The sequence below is a fragment of the Elephas maximus genome, chromosome 16 (assembly GCF_024166365.1).
Source record: "Elephas maximus indicus isolate mEleMax1 chromosome 16, mEleMax1 primary haplotype, whole genome shotgun sequence".
In the NCBI taxonomy this organism is placed as follows: Eukaryota; Metazoa; Chordata; class Mammalia; order Proboscidea; family Elephantidae; genus Elephas; species Elephas maximus.
Genome location: NC_064834.1, coordinates 2,075,659 through 2,095,394, shown reverse-complemented (window position 1 = coordinate 2,095,394; position 19,736 = coordinate 2,075,659). Strand labels below are relative to the sequence as shown.

The 19,736-nt window shown below is 44.5% G+C and overlaps 1 protein-coding gene across 13 annotated transcripts in view; it reads right to left on the bottom strand.

The window, feature by feature from the left end:
- WDFY4 (WDFY family member 4) overlaps positions 1-19,736 on the bottom strand; it is a 410,290-nt gene that overhangs the window by 282,729 nt on the left and 107,825 nt on the right. For 12 of the 13 annotated variants that reach the window (XM_049854909.1, XM_049854915.1, XM_049854916.1 and 9 more), the window contains one exon: positions 11,128-11,221. In XM_049854909.1, coding sequence (XP_049710866.1) covers positions 11,128-11,221 — 94 coding nt within the window. Of the gene's footprint in view, positions 1-7,566; positions 7,953-11,127; positions 11,222-19,736 lie in introns of those variants that run through there. The other variant, XM_049854921.1, reaches the window with a different exon arrangement.

Genomic DNA, 19,736 nt, shown 5'->3' with positions numbered 1-19,736 from the left:
TGGAAGAAGTACTGCCAGAACGTTCCATAGAAGTGAAGATGACATGACTTCATCTCCGTACTTTGGACATGTTATCAGGAGGGACACGTCCCTGAAGAAGGACATCATGCTTGGTAAAGTAAAGTTAGGGTTAGGGTTAGAGTTAGGGTTAGGGCTAGGGTTAGGGTTAGGGCTAGGGTTAACAAAAAAGAAGACCCTCAACGAGATGGACTGACACAGTAGCTCCAACAATGGGATCAAGCATAACAATTGTGGGGATGGTGCAGGACCAGGCAGTGTTGTAGTCATAACCAACTCGACAGCACATAACAACAACAACAGGGTAGAGGGGTGGAGAGGGTTTCCTGAAGCCCCTCAGGCATTTCCCAGACCCCACTACTTCCATATGCACAGTCAGCTGGGGAGAAATCCTGTCTAGAGACGGGCAAGAGTTGTTTGTATCACTGAGGGAAAGAAAACAAGTAAGATGCAATTCTTCAACAAGCTGCTACCATTTTGTAGTATACATGCTTCAAGGATCAAAATGCATGGGAAAAATATTTATAATGCTAATCACCGGTTTCTAGACTTTTTTAAAACAATGAATAGTTAACACTGCTCACGATTCTACTTCCTCCCACCTGCGTTCCAAATACATGACAACTGTAGTTCCTGCCTCAAACTGACAGCATCACACTGAAATTCCTATCTTTAAGACGTCTTTTGGTAACATTTCTGATTTAAAGATGGGGGGCAAGGAGATCCTTGGTGTCGTGAACAAATAAGCACTCAGCTACTAATGGAAAGGCTAAGGTTCGAACCCACCATGAGGCTCCTTGGAAGAAGGGTCTGGTGATCTACTTCTGAAAGAGCACAGCCACTGGGGAAAAAATTGGGGGAAGTGTGCTATATTAGATTGGTTTTTCAGGTGCACATCCTATCAGGCAGGATTTCTACATTCCAAAATGTTACCATTTGCCAATGTTTCTATTAGCCTGAGGACATGACATCCCTGATGCTAAGGAGAGGTCTCTCATCCCTTAGAGGGAGATAACCATCATTCCTGTACAGGTTGCATTTACACAGCCAGGGTGAGCTGGCAGGTGGACACATGGACCCCAAAAGGGACTGGCAACCAAAGGCAGAAATGCCTAAGTTAATTTGCACTAAACAGTTGCGTCCCTTCTACTTTGAGAAGGTCTTCCATGTGCCTACCCTAACGCCTTAACGCCATCTCCCCAGATCTTCCTTACGACATTTTCAGTGCCCTTACCTACATTCCACCAGAGCCTGTATTTCTGCCTTCTTTCTTCCTCACTATTCTCAAAGCAAAAAGGAATGTCCACCTTTGAGACTTTTGGGTTTGTTTTGTTTTGTTTTCACTAGAGCGGGAATACTTAAAATGTAAATTTTTAAAAAAAGAAAGTTTTCAAAGGGGAGAAATGCTGATCTCGTCTAATGGTGCCACAAGTTTACTCCGAAATCTGCTCAGTTCCCCATAATGGAGGAGGCAACATTGATCGCCTCATTATCACTGCGGCTCTGTCAATACCAATATTGCCTTGTTTTGAATAAAATGTGCTGTTTTTTTTTTAATGTCGGTTCCAGTAAAATGGGGTTTTAGTGAAAATATGAGCAGTAGCAGGAAGCCAGTCTGGTTTCTCCTCCTACAAATGAATTGATTTTCCTAACACATATTACTCCCAGCACAGGCAAGGGGATGGTGGTTCAATTAGGACTCCGCGGTAACCTGGCAGGGTCACCAGGCTGGTCAGCAGACCAGACCCACCCTGCACATGATCACAGAGCAATAATGGGGCAGCTTGGAAGATTTCTGCCTTCTCCACTTGAGTCGAGCCTCGAGTCTGACCTTGTCCCGCTGTGGATGTTTCTTCATTCTTTCTTTTCCACTTTATTTTCTGACCTGCATTAATAATGGATGGTGCAAATGATTAACATGTTCAGCAGCTAACCAAAAGGTTGGAGGTTTGAGTCCATCCAAAGGCACCTGGGAAGAAAGGTCTAGTGACCTACTTTCCAAAAATCAGCCATTGAAAACCTTCTTGAACACTGTTCTAGTCTGACACACACGGGGTCACCATGAATTGGAATCGACTCGATGGAGCTGGTGGTGGTAGCCTAACCCCAGTGAGGGGCTGGGTCCCCCAGGACAAGTTCCTTCCAGGAGGAATGGGCCCTCAGGTCCATCGGTCCACGGCATCTCCTGTACATTAACACCACCATCCTGATAGCCACAAACATCACCCAATGACCCGAGTTTGCTTCTCCAATCATTCTGCCACAACAAGGGACTTCTGTTGAGTTACTCAATTTGGATGAGTCATTTGTCCCAATTTTGTTAAAATATTCTTCATTTAATGATTTTGGAAGAGTGATGCTAGAGTTTAAGCGACCTCAGATCTTTAAGATAAAAACTGTAAACAATATGTGCTAGATAAATAGGACTCATCAAGGTGTTTTACATGACGAGTTGTTGATATGCCTGTTGTTCTCTTAGAGTTAGTTCTCTCTTTACATGAGCATTCTACATGATTCACTCATCTGTGTTACCTGTATGGCCTATATTTCAACTTCCACCCCATAGCATCTCTTCTTTCTTTTATCCCCTTCATCTCTGTGTGGGATCATGTTTATTTGGTCTATTTCAGAGGCTACCCTGAGAAGTCACCTGGATCTTGACCAGGATTTAGACTTTGTACTCAGAAATAATGAAGTATTTGGAGGGATAGAGTACAGTGAGGAAAAGCATAGGACACTTAGAAGTTCAACATGTTTGGAATCTCTGTTGTTGTTGTTGTTAGTTGCCACCCGGTTGGCTCCAACTCGTGGAAACCTTATATACAACAGGAGATGTGCCTGGCCCTGAACCATCACCATGACTGGTGGTACGTTTGAGTCCATTCTGTGGCCACTGTGTCAGTCCACCTCATTTAGCACTTGCCTCGTTTTCATTGACTTCCGCTTTACTAAACATGTCGTCCTTTTCTAATCATTGGTCTTTCTTGATGATGTGTCCAAAGCAAGCAAGACAAAGTCTTACCATCCTCACTTCTAAGGCGAACTGGTTGTGTTTCTTCCAGAACTAATTTGTTTGTTCTTCTGCCAGTCCTCAATATATTCAATATTCTTCACCAACACCACAATTCAAATGCATCAATTCCCCTTCTCTCTTCCTTTTTCGTTGTCTAATTTTCAAATCCATATGAAGCAATTAAACAGACCATGGCTTGGGACAGGGGCACCTTAGTCAAAGTGACATCTTTACTTATCAAAACTTTAAAAAGGTCTTTTGCAGCATATTTGGTTTTGAAATTTATAGTGTGTTATAATTTAACAAAGCAAAGATCTTTTTTACCAATTTCCTCATTGGAGGAAATGGCTCTCTTTTCAAATAGCCTGCCCTTACACGGCACCATGCAGTGCTATTGACCCTGTCAATATTTTAGTTACTTGAAACCCGCATGATTAGTACAATGTGTTTGAAATACAGAGTAATTCCAGAAAATGGCACCCTTTTCCAAATGTAGACACAAATGAATTGATCCACGAGTGCAGCCCTGAACCTGATCTTTCTCTCCCACCAGGCTGTGCAGGAGGCTTCCGCGGCTGCAGTAATCTCTACAGCAGCCTAGAGGCCCTGGAACACACCCCAACAGTGGTTCCTCTAAATCCCAGGTCTGATCACGTCATCACTTTCCAGTGGCCTCTAACCGAAACCACTCCCTTACAGGAAAGGCTGCTCGGTGCAAGGGCAAGAGATCCAGGAGCCTCAGGTCGGGCAGGCTGCCACCTGGCAATGATGTTCACTCTGCCATATAATTGCTACAAGCTCCAAGTCCTCATCTGCAAATTGGGAACACTGATATCCACCTGGCGTGGCAATTATAAAGATTAAATGATAAGGTGCAACATTTTTGGCAACTAATAACAGCAGCGACGCCATTTAGCAAAGCTGCTGTGTGTGCTCTGCTCTCCATGCTAAGTATTCAGGCAAGCCTTCTTAGTCCTCCCAGTAACCCACAAGGAAAGGGACATTATTACTCCTATGCTCTAGGAGTCCCTGGTTGGAACAAACAGCAACTCTTAGCCAAAAGGTTGCCAGTTCAAATCCATCCAGAGGTGCTTCAGAAGATGCCCAGTGATCTGCTTCTGAAAGGGCAATCCTACTCTGCACACAAGGTCACCATAAGTTGAGATCGACTCGGTGGCAGCTAACAACAATAGCCATCAGTATGGATTACACCTGAAAATAAAGAAAACAAAAACCCTCGCAACTGATCCAGTGAACAACATCAGGATAAATGGTGAAGAATTGAAATTTTTGAGGATTTTATTCTACTTGTATCAAGAGTCAATGCTCACGGAAGCAGCAGTCAAGAAATAAAATAATATATTACGTTGGGGAAATGTGCTGCAAGAGACCTCTCTAAAGTTCTGAAAAGCAAAGGTATCGTTCTGGTGACTAAGGTGTTCCTGACCTGAGCCATGGTCTTTTCAATTGTCTCATATGCATGTGAAAGCTGGGCAATGAAAAAGAAAGATTGAAGAAGAGATGACACATTTGAATTGTAGTGTTGGAGAAGAATATTGAATATATTGTGGACTGCCAGAAGAACTAACAAATCAGTCTTGGAGGAAGTACATCCAGAATGCTCCTTAGAAACAAGGATAGCGAGCCTTCATCTTGCTTACTTTAAACACATGATCAGGAAAGACCAATCGCCAGAAAAGAATATCATGTGTGGTAAAGCAGAGGGTCAGTGAAAACGAGGGAAACCCTCCATGAGATGGAGATTGACACGGTAGCTGCAACAATGGGCTCAAACATACCAACCATCATGCAGATTACACAGGATCAGGTAACGTTTTGTTCTGTTGTACATAAGGTCACTATCTCAGTTACCTAGTGCTGCTATAACAGAAATACCACAAGTGGACGGCTTTAACAAATGGAAATTTATTCTCTCACAGCCTAGGAGGCTAGAAGTCCTAACTCAGGGTGCCAGCTTCCGGGGAAGGCTTTCTCTCTGTGTCAGTTCTACGGGAAGGTCCTTATCATCAATCTTCCCCTGGTCTAGGAGCTTCTCAGCACAGGGACATCAGGTCCAAAAGACATGCTCTGCTCCTGGTGCTTCTTTCTTGGTGGCATGAGGTTCTACTTCTCTCTGCTCAATTCTCTCTTTTATATCTCAAAAGAGATTGACTCAAGATACAATCTAATGCTATAGATCGAGTTCTGATTCATTAACGTAACTGTCTCTGATCTTGCCTCATTAACATCATAGAGGTCAGGATTTACAACACACGGGAAAATTACATCAAATCATAAAATGGAGGACAACCACACAATACCAGTCATGGTCTAGCCAAGCTGATATACATTTTGGGGGACACAATTCGATCCAAACCAGTCACCATGAGTCGGAGCTGATTCTATGGCAACCAACAATAGCAAAGGAAGTTAAGGATCAAAGAGGTCAAGTCATTTCCCCCCAGAGCCAAATGGCCCGTGACTTGAGGTGGCAGACCTGACATCTGACCAAGGCCTGCAGTCTTCATAGCCGGAGCTCTGCCCTCACACGGTGAGTGCTTGTTAAGTGAAGCAATGACGGAGACAATTACGATGATGCGGACAACAGATGGTAAGCCACCAAAATTCACCTTCTTAGCATGACGTCCAAGGCCCTTTGTGATGTGGCTTCAGCTGGCACCTCTCTAGCCCCACGCACTGCATTCCACCCCCACGGTCTGTTCCAGCTCAGCTGAACTGCGGGAGGTTCCCAGACAGGCATCTTTGTGCATCTCTGCGGTTTGCTGTTGTTGCTTCTGTTTTGCCTTCCTCATCTCCCTTTTTCTTTGTGTTCCCACTTCTCTGTGGCTTTCCCTTCCCTGGGCCCCAAGGCCTTGAGGGGAAATCTCTCTTACGGCCATCAGCACGTTGTGTTACCACCTTCTACGCTCATCCTCACCACCCTCAAACCCAGACAGTTCCCATCACGTTCACCTCTGAATCCTCAGTGGTATGTAGAAGGTGTCTGGTAATTATTCACAGAAGCAATGCTTGAACACAGGCTGAGTTCCACCTCTGCTAAATGGGATCTGGCTTCTCCGCCCCGAGTTACAGTTCCCATGTGAGCAAGCAAATATTCCCCTGCTATGGCTGGTGCAAGTGGCTTGTCCTTCACTACTAAAGGTTGGTAGTTCAAACCCACCCGACGGCACCATGGAAGAAAGGCCTGGTGATCTGCTTCAGAAAGATTACAGCCAATAAAACCCTATGGAGCAGTTCTACTCTCAAACACATGGGGTCGCTATGCGTTGGAATCAACTTGGTGGCAATGGAATGGGGAGGACTGATTGAAGGCCACAGCCCTCGTGGAGGGGGAGTGATGCTTCGGACTGGAAAGCCCTTCAACGCTGGGCAATGTTCTAGTCCAAGAGCCATATCCCTGCGGCAAGACCCCATGGCTGCTGAGCACACTGGAACGGAAAAGCATCTTACTTCCCAATTAGCTATTTCTTTCCCGGGCCAGCTCAGCTCAGAGAACTGAGCTGGACTCCATTTTTGCCTTGTGCTTAAGTCATTAACAATCACAGTAAAATTCCCACAGCCCGATTTTAAACACTGGTCTTGATGCAAGAGGCAGAAAACAGCTGGATTATCTGATTCCAAGAGCAGCTCTCAGGGCCGACGCGATAAAGGGGGAAAAACACCTTTAGGTTGTGAACAGAACAAATTTAATGTGGCCACGATTGGGAATAAATCAGAACGCCCACATGGTTATTTACATAGTTGTCTTTAAAATGACACGTGTGCCAGGACAGTCACCGCCTGCTCATCCAGGGGTAGGGAGGCTCCTGCGTGATGCACAGTGGTGAGAGTGTGGGGAGCGCTGACGAGTCAAAGACCTAGGAGGGCTGTGTGGGCACTTGCTTCCCATCTTTTTAGTAACACTGCCATCTGCTGGAACTTTTCAGGCAACCTTCTCCTGCACCAAAATCCTGCAGTCAGTTTCGTTTCAGCATTTTCTTGCCTGCTCTCACTTCTCTTTTGATTTACTCTTCTATTTGTTGTTATGAGCTTTGTCTCCCCTTTCAGAAATTAATTACTATAATTATCCAACTTTTAATAGCTGCTGATTTGGCACACGCAGAAAATATTTGAGAAAATGCATCACTACATTTCATTTGCATATTTGAGAGGCATTCAGGCAGAATTAGACTTTTCCTAAATTACTTATTGTGACCTGAATAGAGAAAAAGTAATCTACCAAGCAGAATTCTCATTTGCATACTCAGTTTGTCCAATTACCGTCACAGACTAAGCAAAAAACCAAAGTTCTTCCCCACGCAGTGGTGACGTGACAACTCCGGGGTTTACCTGCAACTCGGGTTCATCCGTGGGGGGCTTCCACGCACACAGGAAACAGCAAGACATGCCACTGCGGCTCTGAGTTGTTTCCTCGGTCACCATAGCGTGGGTCTTGGCAGAGTGAGTTCCTGTTCCGCTGTTAAGATCGTCTAAACCACCCACTTGGACATTCTCGTTGCGAATACATTGCATTGTCCTAAACACAGCTAAGGAGGGTAAACTTGCTCACATCGAGGAGATTTCACCTGAAAAAGTATACACAGCCCAGAACGCACGGCCCTTCATTCTGCAAGAGCTGCAGAGCTGAGAAATCCACTCATCCCACGTGTACTGAGCGTGGGTGGGGAGCCATCTTCAGGGCCTTCCCTCAGCAGCCCCATGACCTTAGGAACTTACACAGCTTTCCTGAGGACCATGCAACTGCAGAACGGGAAGCTGTATATACTTACAGAGCTGGTGTGAAGATGGATGAAATAACACTCCCCAGTGTGTCTTAGTTTCCAATGTGCTCCGGGCAGGGTCCGAGACTTGAATGCCAAGGTAAAGAAGGGAAGCTCCCAGAATTTAGGTAACTCATTGGCTAGAAGACATTCGATTTAGGGATCAAGTATTTCCATCCAGCAATTGGACACTTATGACAATTATGGTGGCTAGTCTTTAAAGATGTCCCCACCATTCCCCTGTCCTGCCCTTCACAACAGCATGGGAAGCCGTTTCCTCTGAGCTGAGCTTGTGACTTGCTTTAACCAACAGAATGCCGTGCAAGTAACAACAGCTTGTTCCAGGCCCAAGCCTTAGGAGGGCCTAGCTGCTTTGGCTTTTGAGTTCTTGCAAATCCTGAGCTGTTACGGAATCTGCTAGAGGGTCCACTGGAGACACCACCTGTGGAGACCACATGTAGAGGGCTCCATGAAGGAGGCCCCAGAATCCCACTGACAGCTTGAGTCGAGGCCCCAGACTTAGAACCCCAGATGAGTCATTGCAGCCAGCCCCTGGCCATTTGAGGCAGCCCTGCTGTGGTGCCATCTCTACAAGTGAAGAGGTCCTCCTGGACGGGCCAGCCCTGCAGACATCATGCTGAGTCAGAGATGAGCCACTCTGCTGAGCTTTGTTTAAATTCCTGACCCACACAACTGTGAGAGATACCAAAACGGTTGTGGTTAATTTGGGGGGCAGTTTGTTACACTGCAATTGATAACTGGACGGATAATCACACCCATTTTATTCTGGCCTACTCACTTCTTCTCTGCAAATGTTTAAAACTATAAAACGCATTTCATTTCACTACTATATTTCTCTCCGTTCATTTCCTAATCATTTTGTCCTCACTTCCCAGCACATGACCAGGGGTGAGAACAAAAAGTCCTGTTACCAAAGAGGCATGTTGGCATGGAAGCAGGTTAGCTGTTTTTGTAATCCTGTACCAAACGGTACGGGATTTCCTCTGTGAAACCAGTTCCCTCCCCTGCCCTCTCCCCATCAAGGATCTTGGCTCCTCTGTTCCACTTCTCTCTCTGACCTCTGAGGGACCGCAGTATTTTACTAGGTCATGGTCATTTTCATGCCATCACTACTAATGCCAACTAGGGGTCATTTCCTCCTTTAAATTCTGGCCAAAGCAAAATGGGGCCCCTCACTGTCAGTGTGCCAGGCTCCCGACGTTCTTCCTGTGAAAACCACCACTTTGGAGGGCCAGATCCACCAACTATCTTCAAACATCATTTCAATTCTCCAAGCCCATACTTCATTATTGATTAGCACGGAGACAATAATAAAAACTTTTTAGAAAACCAAACCAGCTGTTGTCAAGTCAGTTCCGACTCATGGCCACCCCGTGTGTGTCAGAGTAAAACTGTGCTCCGTGAGGTTTTCAATGACTGTGATCTTTCAGAAGCAGACCTTCAGGCCTTTCTTCCAAGGAGCCTCTGGCCGGATTCAACCTGCCAACCTTTCGGTTAGTAGCCAAGCGCCTAACCGTTGGGACGCCCAGGGTCTCCTGGAAGCAGTAATAACCCCCAACAAAACTGCCACGAGGATTCAATAAGCAATGTCTGGTAAATAGTAAGTGCTCAGTTAAACTCATTCCACTTCCTGTAATAAATCTAACCTATAGTGGAACATTTGTTAGGTCTTCCTCAGCCATTTCATTCTCTTTCTCAAACCTTCTAAAATATTTATCTTTCGTATTTAGATTTTGCTTTGTTCTGTTACTTGATGGTTTCCCATACAAACCTGCCTCCTCCAATGAGGTTCTCAGTTCTGCCAAGACAGAAATTTGGGAGTTGCCTTTGGGTGCTCCCTCCTCCCACTCCCCAGACCCATTCATCCCAGGGCCCTGTGGCCCCATCTCTGAATAGGCCTTGTTACTGATTGAGCTGTGTCCGCCCAAAATATGTGTTGGAAGCCTGTAACTGTGCATGTAATCTCTTTTGGAAAAAGGGTTTTCTTTGCTGTGTTAACGAGGCCCTGCCAGTATAGGGCGTGTCCTGTTGAATTATAAAGAGCAGCACAGCCACAGAGACAAGGAAGCAAAAAACGGGAGGACACCAAGGAGCCGAGGAATGCTGGAAGAGACAAGGATCTTTCTCCAGAGCCGACAGAAAGAGCCTTCCCCTAGAGCCAGCATCCTGAATTTGGATTTATTGCCTCCCGAACTGTGAGAAAATTAGTTTCTGTTCTTTAAAGCCACTCACATGTGGTATTTGTGTTACTGCAGCTTAGGAGACTAAGACAGGTCTCTTCCTCCTTTCGTTCACGCCTTCCCACAGACATCCCTCTAATCCCCCCAGTCCTGTCCCACCTAGACTGTGGAAATAGCTTCCTAACTGGTTTCCCCTTACCTACTCCACACAAGCCCCCATTTCCAGTCTATCATCCATGCATCAGCCAAAGTGATAAGCTTAATACAAAATAAAAAGATGTCATTCCTTGCATCTACCTTGGGAGGCTTCTAGTTGGCCTTGGCATAAAGCTCCAAGCCCTGGCTTCCAGCCTACCTCTCCATGCCTCACCCTGCACTTCTGCTCTGCCTCTGGGTTCCTGCCCCAGGGTCTGTTTCTGGCTCTTCCCCTCCTGGTTCATTTCTGCTCCTCTTCAGGTTTCTGTTTAGATGTCACCATCTAGGAGATGGTCTCCCTGACCTCTACTCCACCATTTAAATAAGATGTATTTAGGACTGTCCCCCACTCCACTCATTCTCTCTCAGCACCCAGTTTTTCCCCTTAGTATCCCTTGTCACAACTTGTAATTGCATATTCATTTGTGAGTTTATTTATTTAAAGCCCATTTGCATTATTACAAACCCCCAGTCCCCAGCAGAGATGGAGGCGCAATGAGGAACATGTCTGTGTCCATCTTGTTAACACTGCATGTCCCACACACAGCACGAGGCCAGGAGCATGGTGGACCCCGTGGGCAGAATGGATGCATGAGGAGTGATGGACTTCCGGTGCACACACCCACCAGAGCCCAGTGCTGAGCTTGGAACCCAGCACTTGCCCCAAGCTAAGTGTTGTTTTTAGAAGGTTGCCTCAATGACAGAAGTGATTTGTTTTGAATGGCTTTGGAAGGGTGGGCATAAATCAGTCAAGGGTCTCAGACACACTGACATTTCCCCACAGGAAGTATTTCCCAAGACGGGGTCCAGGGGGTCTGCTAATGCACGGGTTACCAAGAGCAAAGGCAAAAAGAAAAAGGGAGTTTTAGGTCAGAAAGAGCTTAAATGATCAATTATGTCAAGAAGGCAAAGCAAGTACCTGGGGGTGATCTTCATGGTACACCCGGGGCAGCAGCCTCACCATGATACACACCATCCCGGGGTGCAAGATTGCAGCATCACCGTCTTCCGTCCTGCAAGAGAGGGAAAGAAGGGCATCACTCTCAGAGTCCCTTCTAGTCTCTTCTTTTCACAGGACCTTCTGGATCTTTCCTTCTGAGACAGAGCAGGATACACATCCTCAGGCTACTATTTATTATCTATAGGATCTTGAACTAATTAAAGCGATCCTAACTTTCCCAGTGCAAAATGGATCCAATGATACCATATGTTCCTCATAGAGACCTGTAGAATAATGTTTTTATGCTCTAAGACAGTCAGAGTTGACAGCTGATGTTCGATGGAAGCTAGTTCCGTGGTTATCTTCTCTCCTCTCCTCCCCCAGATAAGTGGGAGATTGAGAACCTCTCACTTTATATTAAACACACACTCCACACTTTCGAGGATCCAATCAAGATGGTATAAGCACACTTCACTATGTTTTTCCCATTGAAGGCAACACAAAACCTTGGACAAAATGCATGGAACAACTCTCTGAGGACTCTGCAAAGTAAATGGTTGGAAGAAGAAAACCAGAGCTCAAAGCACCATGGAACTGGCAAGAACTTTCCTGGATTTTTTCCTTTTGGTATCCCCTAGCATGGACTCAAAGGCAGCCTGAAACCTGGAGCGGTGCACCAGGTGTGGACAGGACAGAAAAAGCTCCAGGAGAAGACCTCTATTTCTGGCCTAAGAAGCATGAAAGGCGCCTCTTAAAGAACAGAGAGGAAATACCTCAGGATCTTCTTACTGAGTTCCCCTTCTTTCCCACCTCAGACTCCAGGCAATCTGGCATCAGCATTAACATTGACAGTGGAAGTGATCAGGCAGGTGTCTAAAACTCTCTGGGAAGAGAACTCCTCTCTAACCAGAGGAACTATGGCCCTGAGAGTGTGGGTGAAATCTCCATTTTTTTTTTTTTCTCTTTAGCCTCTCACCACTGGGTCCCAGAGTCATGCAGGGAAATTAAAGCCTCAGCTTTCTAGCAAAGAAGCAGGAAGATGGTCCCTAAGAAAGTATTAGGGAAATGATAAAGAGACTTGAGAAAGACCATTACATTTTGTATTAACTTTTGGGTTCAATTCTGAGCTGTGCATGAATGGATCTGTCCCTAAACTACATACCAAAGGCTTTGAGAGCTGAACAGTCGGGTAGACCACCACTTAAGGCTGGCTACTGCACAGGCCAAACGGGGGCAGATCAAATAGCATTGCAAAGGCTTTGAAAACAGAACCAGTATTGGAAGCACAGCCCAGAGAAGCTGGATAGAAACTTGAAACCTAAATCTAACTGGGTCAACTGCCTGTTAAAATAAGATTAATATTCAAAATGCCCAGGATACAATTTGAAATTACTCAGCACATAAAGAACCAAGAGAATCTCAATATCTCATGTGGTAAAGGAGAATTACCACATGAGATATTGGTACCAATACCAAGATAACACCAAACCCAAAACAAACCCACTGCCATTGAGTCAATTCTGGCTCATAGCGGCCCTACAGGACAGAGTAGAACTGGAGGATTTGAGCTGCTGACCTTTTGGTTAGCAGCTGTAGCACTTAACCACTACACCACCAGGGTTTCCCAAGATAACACAGATGTTGAAATATCAAAGATGTAAAGCACTATTATTAACCAAACTCCAATAGATAAGGGTGAAAACTTTTGAATCAATGGAAAAATATAAAGTCTCAGTATAGAAACAGAAGCTATAAAAAATAATTAAATGTGTACTTAAAAACTAAAAACTATAATAACTGAAATAAACCTCACTGGATGAGAACATTAGCAGAATGGAGATGAGAGAGGAAAGAGTGGTAAACTTGAAGGCAGATCAATTGAAATTGTCCAGTCTGAACAACATAAAGAAAAAGTTTTTGTTTAAATAATAGAGCCTCAAGGTCACGTGTGACAACACCAAAAGATGTAACATTCCTGTCCATTGGATACCCAGAAAGAAAGGAAAAAGAATACAGTGTAAGAAGAGAATATTCAGGAAATTTTTAGCTATTATTTCTTCTAATTTGGCGAAAGACATAATCTTACAGGTTCAAGAAGTTTATCAAAACTCATATAAAATAAGCTCAAAGAAATCAACATCCAGACATATCGTAATCAAACTGCTGAACTCTAAAAATGAAGAAAAAATCTTGAAAGCAGCCAAGAAAAAAAATAAACAAACAAAACATGGTAGAACAACAATTTGAATGACTGTGGATTTCTCACTAGAAAGCAGGGGAATATAATTTTTTTTCTTTTTATTGTGCTTTACATGAAGGTTTACAGAGCAAATAAGTTTCTCATCAAACAATTAATACACATATTGTTTTGTGACACTGGTTGCCAACCCCACAATGTGTTAACACTCTCCCCTTCTCAACCTCGGGTTCTCCATTTGCATTTGTCCAGCTTTCCTGTCCTCTCCTGTCTTTTTGTCCTTGCCCCTGGGCTGGTGTTCCCATTTAGTCTCATATACATGGTTGAACTACGTGTACTATTGTTTGTTTTATGGGCCTGTCTAATCTTTGGCTGAAGGGTGAACCTCAAGAGTGACTTTAGTACTGAGTTAAAAGGGTACCCAGGGGCCATATTCTTGGGTTTTCTTCAGTCTCTGTCAGATCAGTAAGTCTGGTCCTTCATTGTAAGTTAGAATTCTGTTCCACATTTTTTCTCCAGCTCTGTCCAGGACCCTCTATTGTGATCCCTGTGAGAGCATTCAGTGATGGTAACCAGGTACCATCTAGTTGTGCTGGATTCAGTCTGGTGGAGGCTGTGGCTGTTGTGGTCCATTAGTCCTTTGGACTAATCTTTCCCTTATGCCCTTGGTTTTCTTCATTCTCCCTTGCTCCAGACAGGGTGGGACCAGTGGAATATTTTACATGGCCACTCACATGCTTTTAAGACCCCAGATGTTACTTACCAAAGTAGGATGTAGAACATTTTCTTTATAAACTGTGTTATGCCAATTGATGGCAGATGTCCCCTGAGACCATGGTCCCCAAACCTCAGCCCATTATTATGATCCCAAGGGAGAGTGGAGGAACACTAACTGGACAATAGATAAGTGGTAACTTTGGCAAAGGGTAAGACAGTACAGAATACTGGGGAAATGGGGAAGTCAGCACAACTTGACCAAGGAATATGAATTTTTTAAGTACTAAAAAGAACTGCCAGAATTCCATATTCAGCAAAAATGTCTTTCAGAATGGGAGACAAATAAAAACACTCTCAGATGGAGGAAGATTAAAAGAAAATGTTGTCATGAGAGTTACCTTAAAAGAAATAGTAAAAGAAGTTCTTCTGATGGAAGGGAAATACCAGCAGAAGGAAACTTGTATCTTCAGGAATAAAGACAGAACAATAGAAATTGTATATTGTTAGATAAATATAATGGATTATCTTTCTCCTCTTAAATTCTTTAAAATACATGTGATGGTTGAAAACAAAAACTGTGTTACATATAATATATATGACAACTACAACATAAAATGAGGACTATAAAGGGAGATAGATACAGGTGGAAAATATTTCTGTTATTAATATTTTAATTAATATTACTTCCAAGTAGACTGTGAAAACTTAAGTATGTATATTATAATCTCTAGAACAAGCACCTAAAAAGTTATACAAAAAGACATAGTCAAAATTTAATAGATAAATTAAAATGGAATACAACAATATATTCAAATAATCCTAAATAAATAAATAAATAAAACAGAAAAAGGGAAACAGGAACAATAAAACAGGATACAAGGAGAAAAGAAATAATAAGATGGTAGGCCTAAATCCAAACATATCAATAATTACATTAAATTTAAATGGTCTAACAAACCAATTAATAGACACAAATTGTCAGGAAAAAAAAAAAAAACTATGTATTATCTGAACGGAGGGGCAAGAGTTGCCCCCATTTATGCCCCAGCAACTAACCCACTGAACAACAAATAAAAGCAAACACAAACTGAGATCTAACAACTCCATACAGCAGACGAAGTGTTGGAGAGCGGAGGTGAGTCCAGAAACAAGGAGAGGAGTGGAGGCAGCACTGAAGCTGAGAGGCCCCAGTCGCTGGCACCCGGAGGACTCGGCTCATGACAGCCATTCTGGGACAGAGATGGGCAACACAGAGAACAAAGAACAAGATGGGAGCTAAAATGAGAAGCTGGAGCCCAAACAAGGTGATGTAGATGGCTGTGGGAGTTCGCAGGCTGCACACTTAGGTGGAGAAAGGGAGACAGAGGTGTTGCGATAGAGTTCCAAAGCAGAAGGACCTACACGGACTGAAAAATCGCATGACCCAGCATTTAGCCAGGGCAAGAAATACACTCAGACAGGCAACACACAGAGAAACAACTGACTTCCTGCCTACAGTGGACAGAGGTGAAAGAGGAGCCTATATAGGGGTGCCAGTGAGGGAAAGACACAAATCGCTCCAAACCTTCGCCTCAGGAAAACCAAGCCCCACCACTTAGACCAGTGTCCATGACCAGTGAAAACCCCCCCACAAGGGCACATTGAGCTGCAGAGGTTAAGCCATCCCAAACTCCTTGTAAGGGGGTAAAGGAAATCCACCGCAGGGGTACCCTCAGAGCCACAGCCAAAACGTTACAAGATAGTGGGGGCTAACACACCAGCAAAGTCAGCCACCTCAGGGAGAACCAGCCAGAACAAGTACCTGGAGACTTCCGCACCCAGATGAAATCTCACGCAGAACTTCTGACAAGTGCTGGAAAAAAAACCTAAGAGTGCCTTCTAGTGGTTCTTACGCAAACGCAGTGCCACCGAGTCGATTCCGACTCATAGCGACCCTATAGGACAGAGTAGAACTGCCCCATAGAGTTTCCGAGGAGCGCCTGGTGGATTTGAACTGCTGACCCTTTGGTTAGCAGCCGTAGCACTTACACTACGATAGTTGCTAGAAGAAAAAAAAAAAAAACCCAGTGCAAAGCTAACAGGTATAAACCAAACCCAAACCCATTGCCATAGAGTAGATTCTGACTCATAGCAGCCCTACAGGACAGAGTAGAACTGCCCCTATAGAGTTTTCAAGGCTGTAATCTTTATGAAAGGAGACTGCCACATCTTTCTCCTGCAGAGCGGCTGGTGGGTTTGAACCACCAAACTTTAGGTTAGCAGCAGAGTGCTTAACCAATGAGCTACCAGAGCTCCTGCTAACAAGTACAATTCCCTTGAAAATCAGAAAACTTAGAATTTAAAATATTTTTTTAAAAAAAATATCAGAATAGGACTTCTGGCCAACATGGCGCCACAGACAGAAGCACCATGCGGTCCCTCCACAGCAAAGACTCGAAAAACTAAGTGAAACAGAGACAAACATCATTCCTGGAACGTGAAGTACCAAATGAAGAGAGAGAGAGAACTCAGCCAAGCCCTGAATGGAACAAGAAACTGACAGAGAACAGACAGCGAGGAGAGATACATGCAGAGGGCCCCATCAGCTAACAGCACAGATCCACCATCTTGCACTCCAGCTCGGGGATCGCAGACAGGGAGCACAGGAAAGCAGCTTCGGGGAACTCCAGCAGGAGACAGAGCACTCGGTAACCAACGATACAGGCTTTCCCACCCCCCATTCTCTCCCTGCTGCTCCACCTCCGAGCTTCCTGGCTGGCTGCGGTGGCTCGGCCAGCTGAGAAATACAGCATCCGTGCCTCTTGGATCTGCCCCACTCACGTCGAATATCTGCGGACAGGTTGTACAGGAAAGCAGCTTCACGAAGTTCCCAGCAGGAGACAGAGCACCCAGTAACGAGCGATATACGCTTTTCTAGCTCCCCCTTCCTTCCTCCCCCACTTCGGCTTCCTCTGCTTCCCACCAGCCACAGTCTCTTGGCTGGGAGGTAACTGCTTTGGCCTCAGGCTGCTTGGATTTGCCCTGGCCACAGTGGCCAGACTCCTGAGCTCATATTACTTCTTTCCATCTCTTTTGGTTTCTTCTGTGCCTCCTACTACCTCCCCCTCCTTTCTATGAAACACCTGGCTCCATGTGCCATCTTTGCTTCTTCTTGAAAGGCTGTGAAGCCACGCTTAACTGGGGAACCACTCCTCCAGCCCAGGACACCATGTGGGTGGGGTCCTTGGGACCTTTTTTTCCCTTGTTTTGTTTTGTTCTTTCTTGTTTGTTTGTTTCCTTTTTCTTTTTGCAGTGACAACTTCTTTCAAAAAAAATACAAGAGGGGATTCTTTTTAACTCATGTTTATGATGCCAGAATTAGCCTAATGCCAAAACCAGACTGAAAACTACACACAAATATTCCTTATGAACATATGTTTAAAAAAAAAAAAAACTCAACAAACTATTATCAAATCAAATCTGGAAATATATAAAATGATAAGGCACCATGGCCAAGTGGTCTTAAAAATCAGGAAATGTAGTCCCTTATGCCGATAAACTAGAAGAAAACTGTATTATCATGTAATTGATGCAGAAAAGAGTATTTAAAAGTTCAACATCTATTTATAATAAAAAAATTTCTCAGTGAACTTAAAAGAGAAAGGGTCATCCATAACTGGATAACTGGCCTCTATATAAAACCCGTAGTTAGTATATTTGATGGTAAAAGACCGGATGCCCTTGCCCTACGACTGAAGGCCAGGGTGGTCACTCTCACCATTTCTATCCAACATCATGCTGGAAGTCCTAGGCAGTGGAATAAGGAAGAAAAGTAAACAAAAGACATACAGATTAGAAACGAAAACCCAAGTGTCGCTACTCGCAGACAGCATAACTGTCTACATAAAAAGAAAAAAAAATCCAGAATCTATTTTTTAAAAATTGCTCCTAGAACTAAGAAGTGAGTTTATCAAGGTCTCAGCATACACAGTCTACACATAAAAAGTAATCATATTCCTATCTACTAGCAGTGAACAATTGGAAACAAAAATTTTTTTAAAATACTATTTAGCATAGTACCAAAAATGAAATACTTGGGTACAAACCTAATAAAATACGTGATCGACACGCAGAAAATGCCAGATGCTGATGAAAGCAGTCAAAGGCCTAAATAAATGGAGAAGCACACTGTTTTCGTGAATTGGAAGCTTGCATGGAGCTGACCATTCAAGCCTGGAAAGAGAACTTCGATCACTGCATAGTTCCTCAATGGTAAGAAGCCAGTGGCTGCGAGATACACCCCCACTTGATTAGCAGGTGAGGAAAGAGACAACTAGAGGGCTGGGGTATTTCTGACTCCACCAGTATTAGCGTGCATCCTGGTTTCAGATATGCTAAAGCGTGAAAAAATGCACAAAAAAATAAGAAGCCCTGGTTGTTACCCAATTAATCATTGAATTCCAGCTGATTGGTGCTGAGGGTGTGGAGAAAATGTGAGGTCGAGGCCCTTGATTAGCCTGGCAGACGGGAATGGGGAGCTGGGGGAAGCTTCTTGAAAGAAGTGACATTTCGACAGAGATACGAAGCACAAGCAGGAAGTGTCCAGATGAAGCAAACACAGAAGAGCATTCCAGGAAAAGGAAAGGGCCTGTGGGAAGTCTGAGACAGGAACACCACCAGGCCCAGGGCACAGGGAGGCTGGGAGCAGAGATATCGTGGACAAGGAGCCATGCTTATGCATCTGACTTTCTGGAGGGCAGTGGGAAACCCTCGGAGGCTTTCAAGAAGGAAATTGTGTGACCATATCTGTGCTTTCAAAGGCCAGTGTAGCCATTGTGTGAGAATGGATTGGGTGACCCAAGGAGACTATGAGTACAGTGACCATCAGGCCTAGACTCACCTCAGCCTGACCTTGGGCTGCCTTTTCACAGGATCCTTTTCTGAAAACTGTCCAAGGGCGTGTCTCCCTGGCTTCCTGTGAGAGCCCTGTCCATGCACTGCCCTTAGACTGGTGGGCTCTGGTGATCAGAACAGTGTAAAGGATCCATGGAAAACCATAGCTACCCCTTCCCTGTGTTGGGGTGACCCACATGACTCTTGGCTCTCAACTGCACCCATCTATGACATGTGTGAGGGAATGGGTGGAGGGGGCAAAAGAAGTTGGGTATGTGGGTTGCTGCTGGGCCTCCTGGTGAGATGAAGGAGCTGTTTCTGCTGTGAGTCCTGTCCCATGTCCTTTTATAAAGCTAAGTGAACACAGTATTAAATTAAGTAAGGCCGCTGGGTAGTGTGAGTGTGACTGCCAAGCTGAAGCACTGCTGGTAGCAGTGCAGAAGGTGAGCAGTTGATTAGGTGAGAAATGATGAAGGCTTCGTCTGGAGAAATAAAACTACTAACAATAATAAAAAATAACAGCTAGCACTTATGTCGGTCCTGGGGTGGCATGGACGGTTTATGTTCATCTTCTAACCTAAAGTTTGACAGTTCAAACCCACCCAGTAGCGCCATGGAAGAAAGGCCTGGCAATCTGCTCCCATAAAGAATACTGCCAAGAAAACCCTTTGGAGCATTCCTACTCCGTAACACGTGGGGTCGCCTTGAGTCGGAATCAACTCAACCGCAAGGGGTTTGGATTTTTGTTTGTTTTACACTTATATAACACTGTGTCAGAAAGCGTTGTAAGTGATACACACAC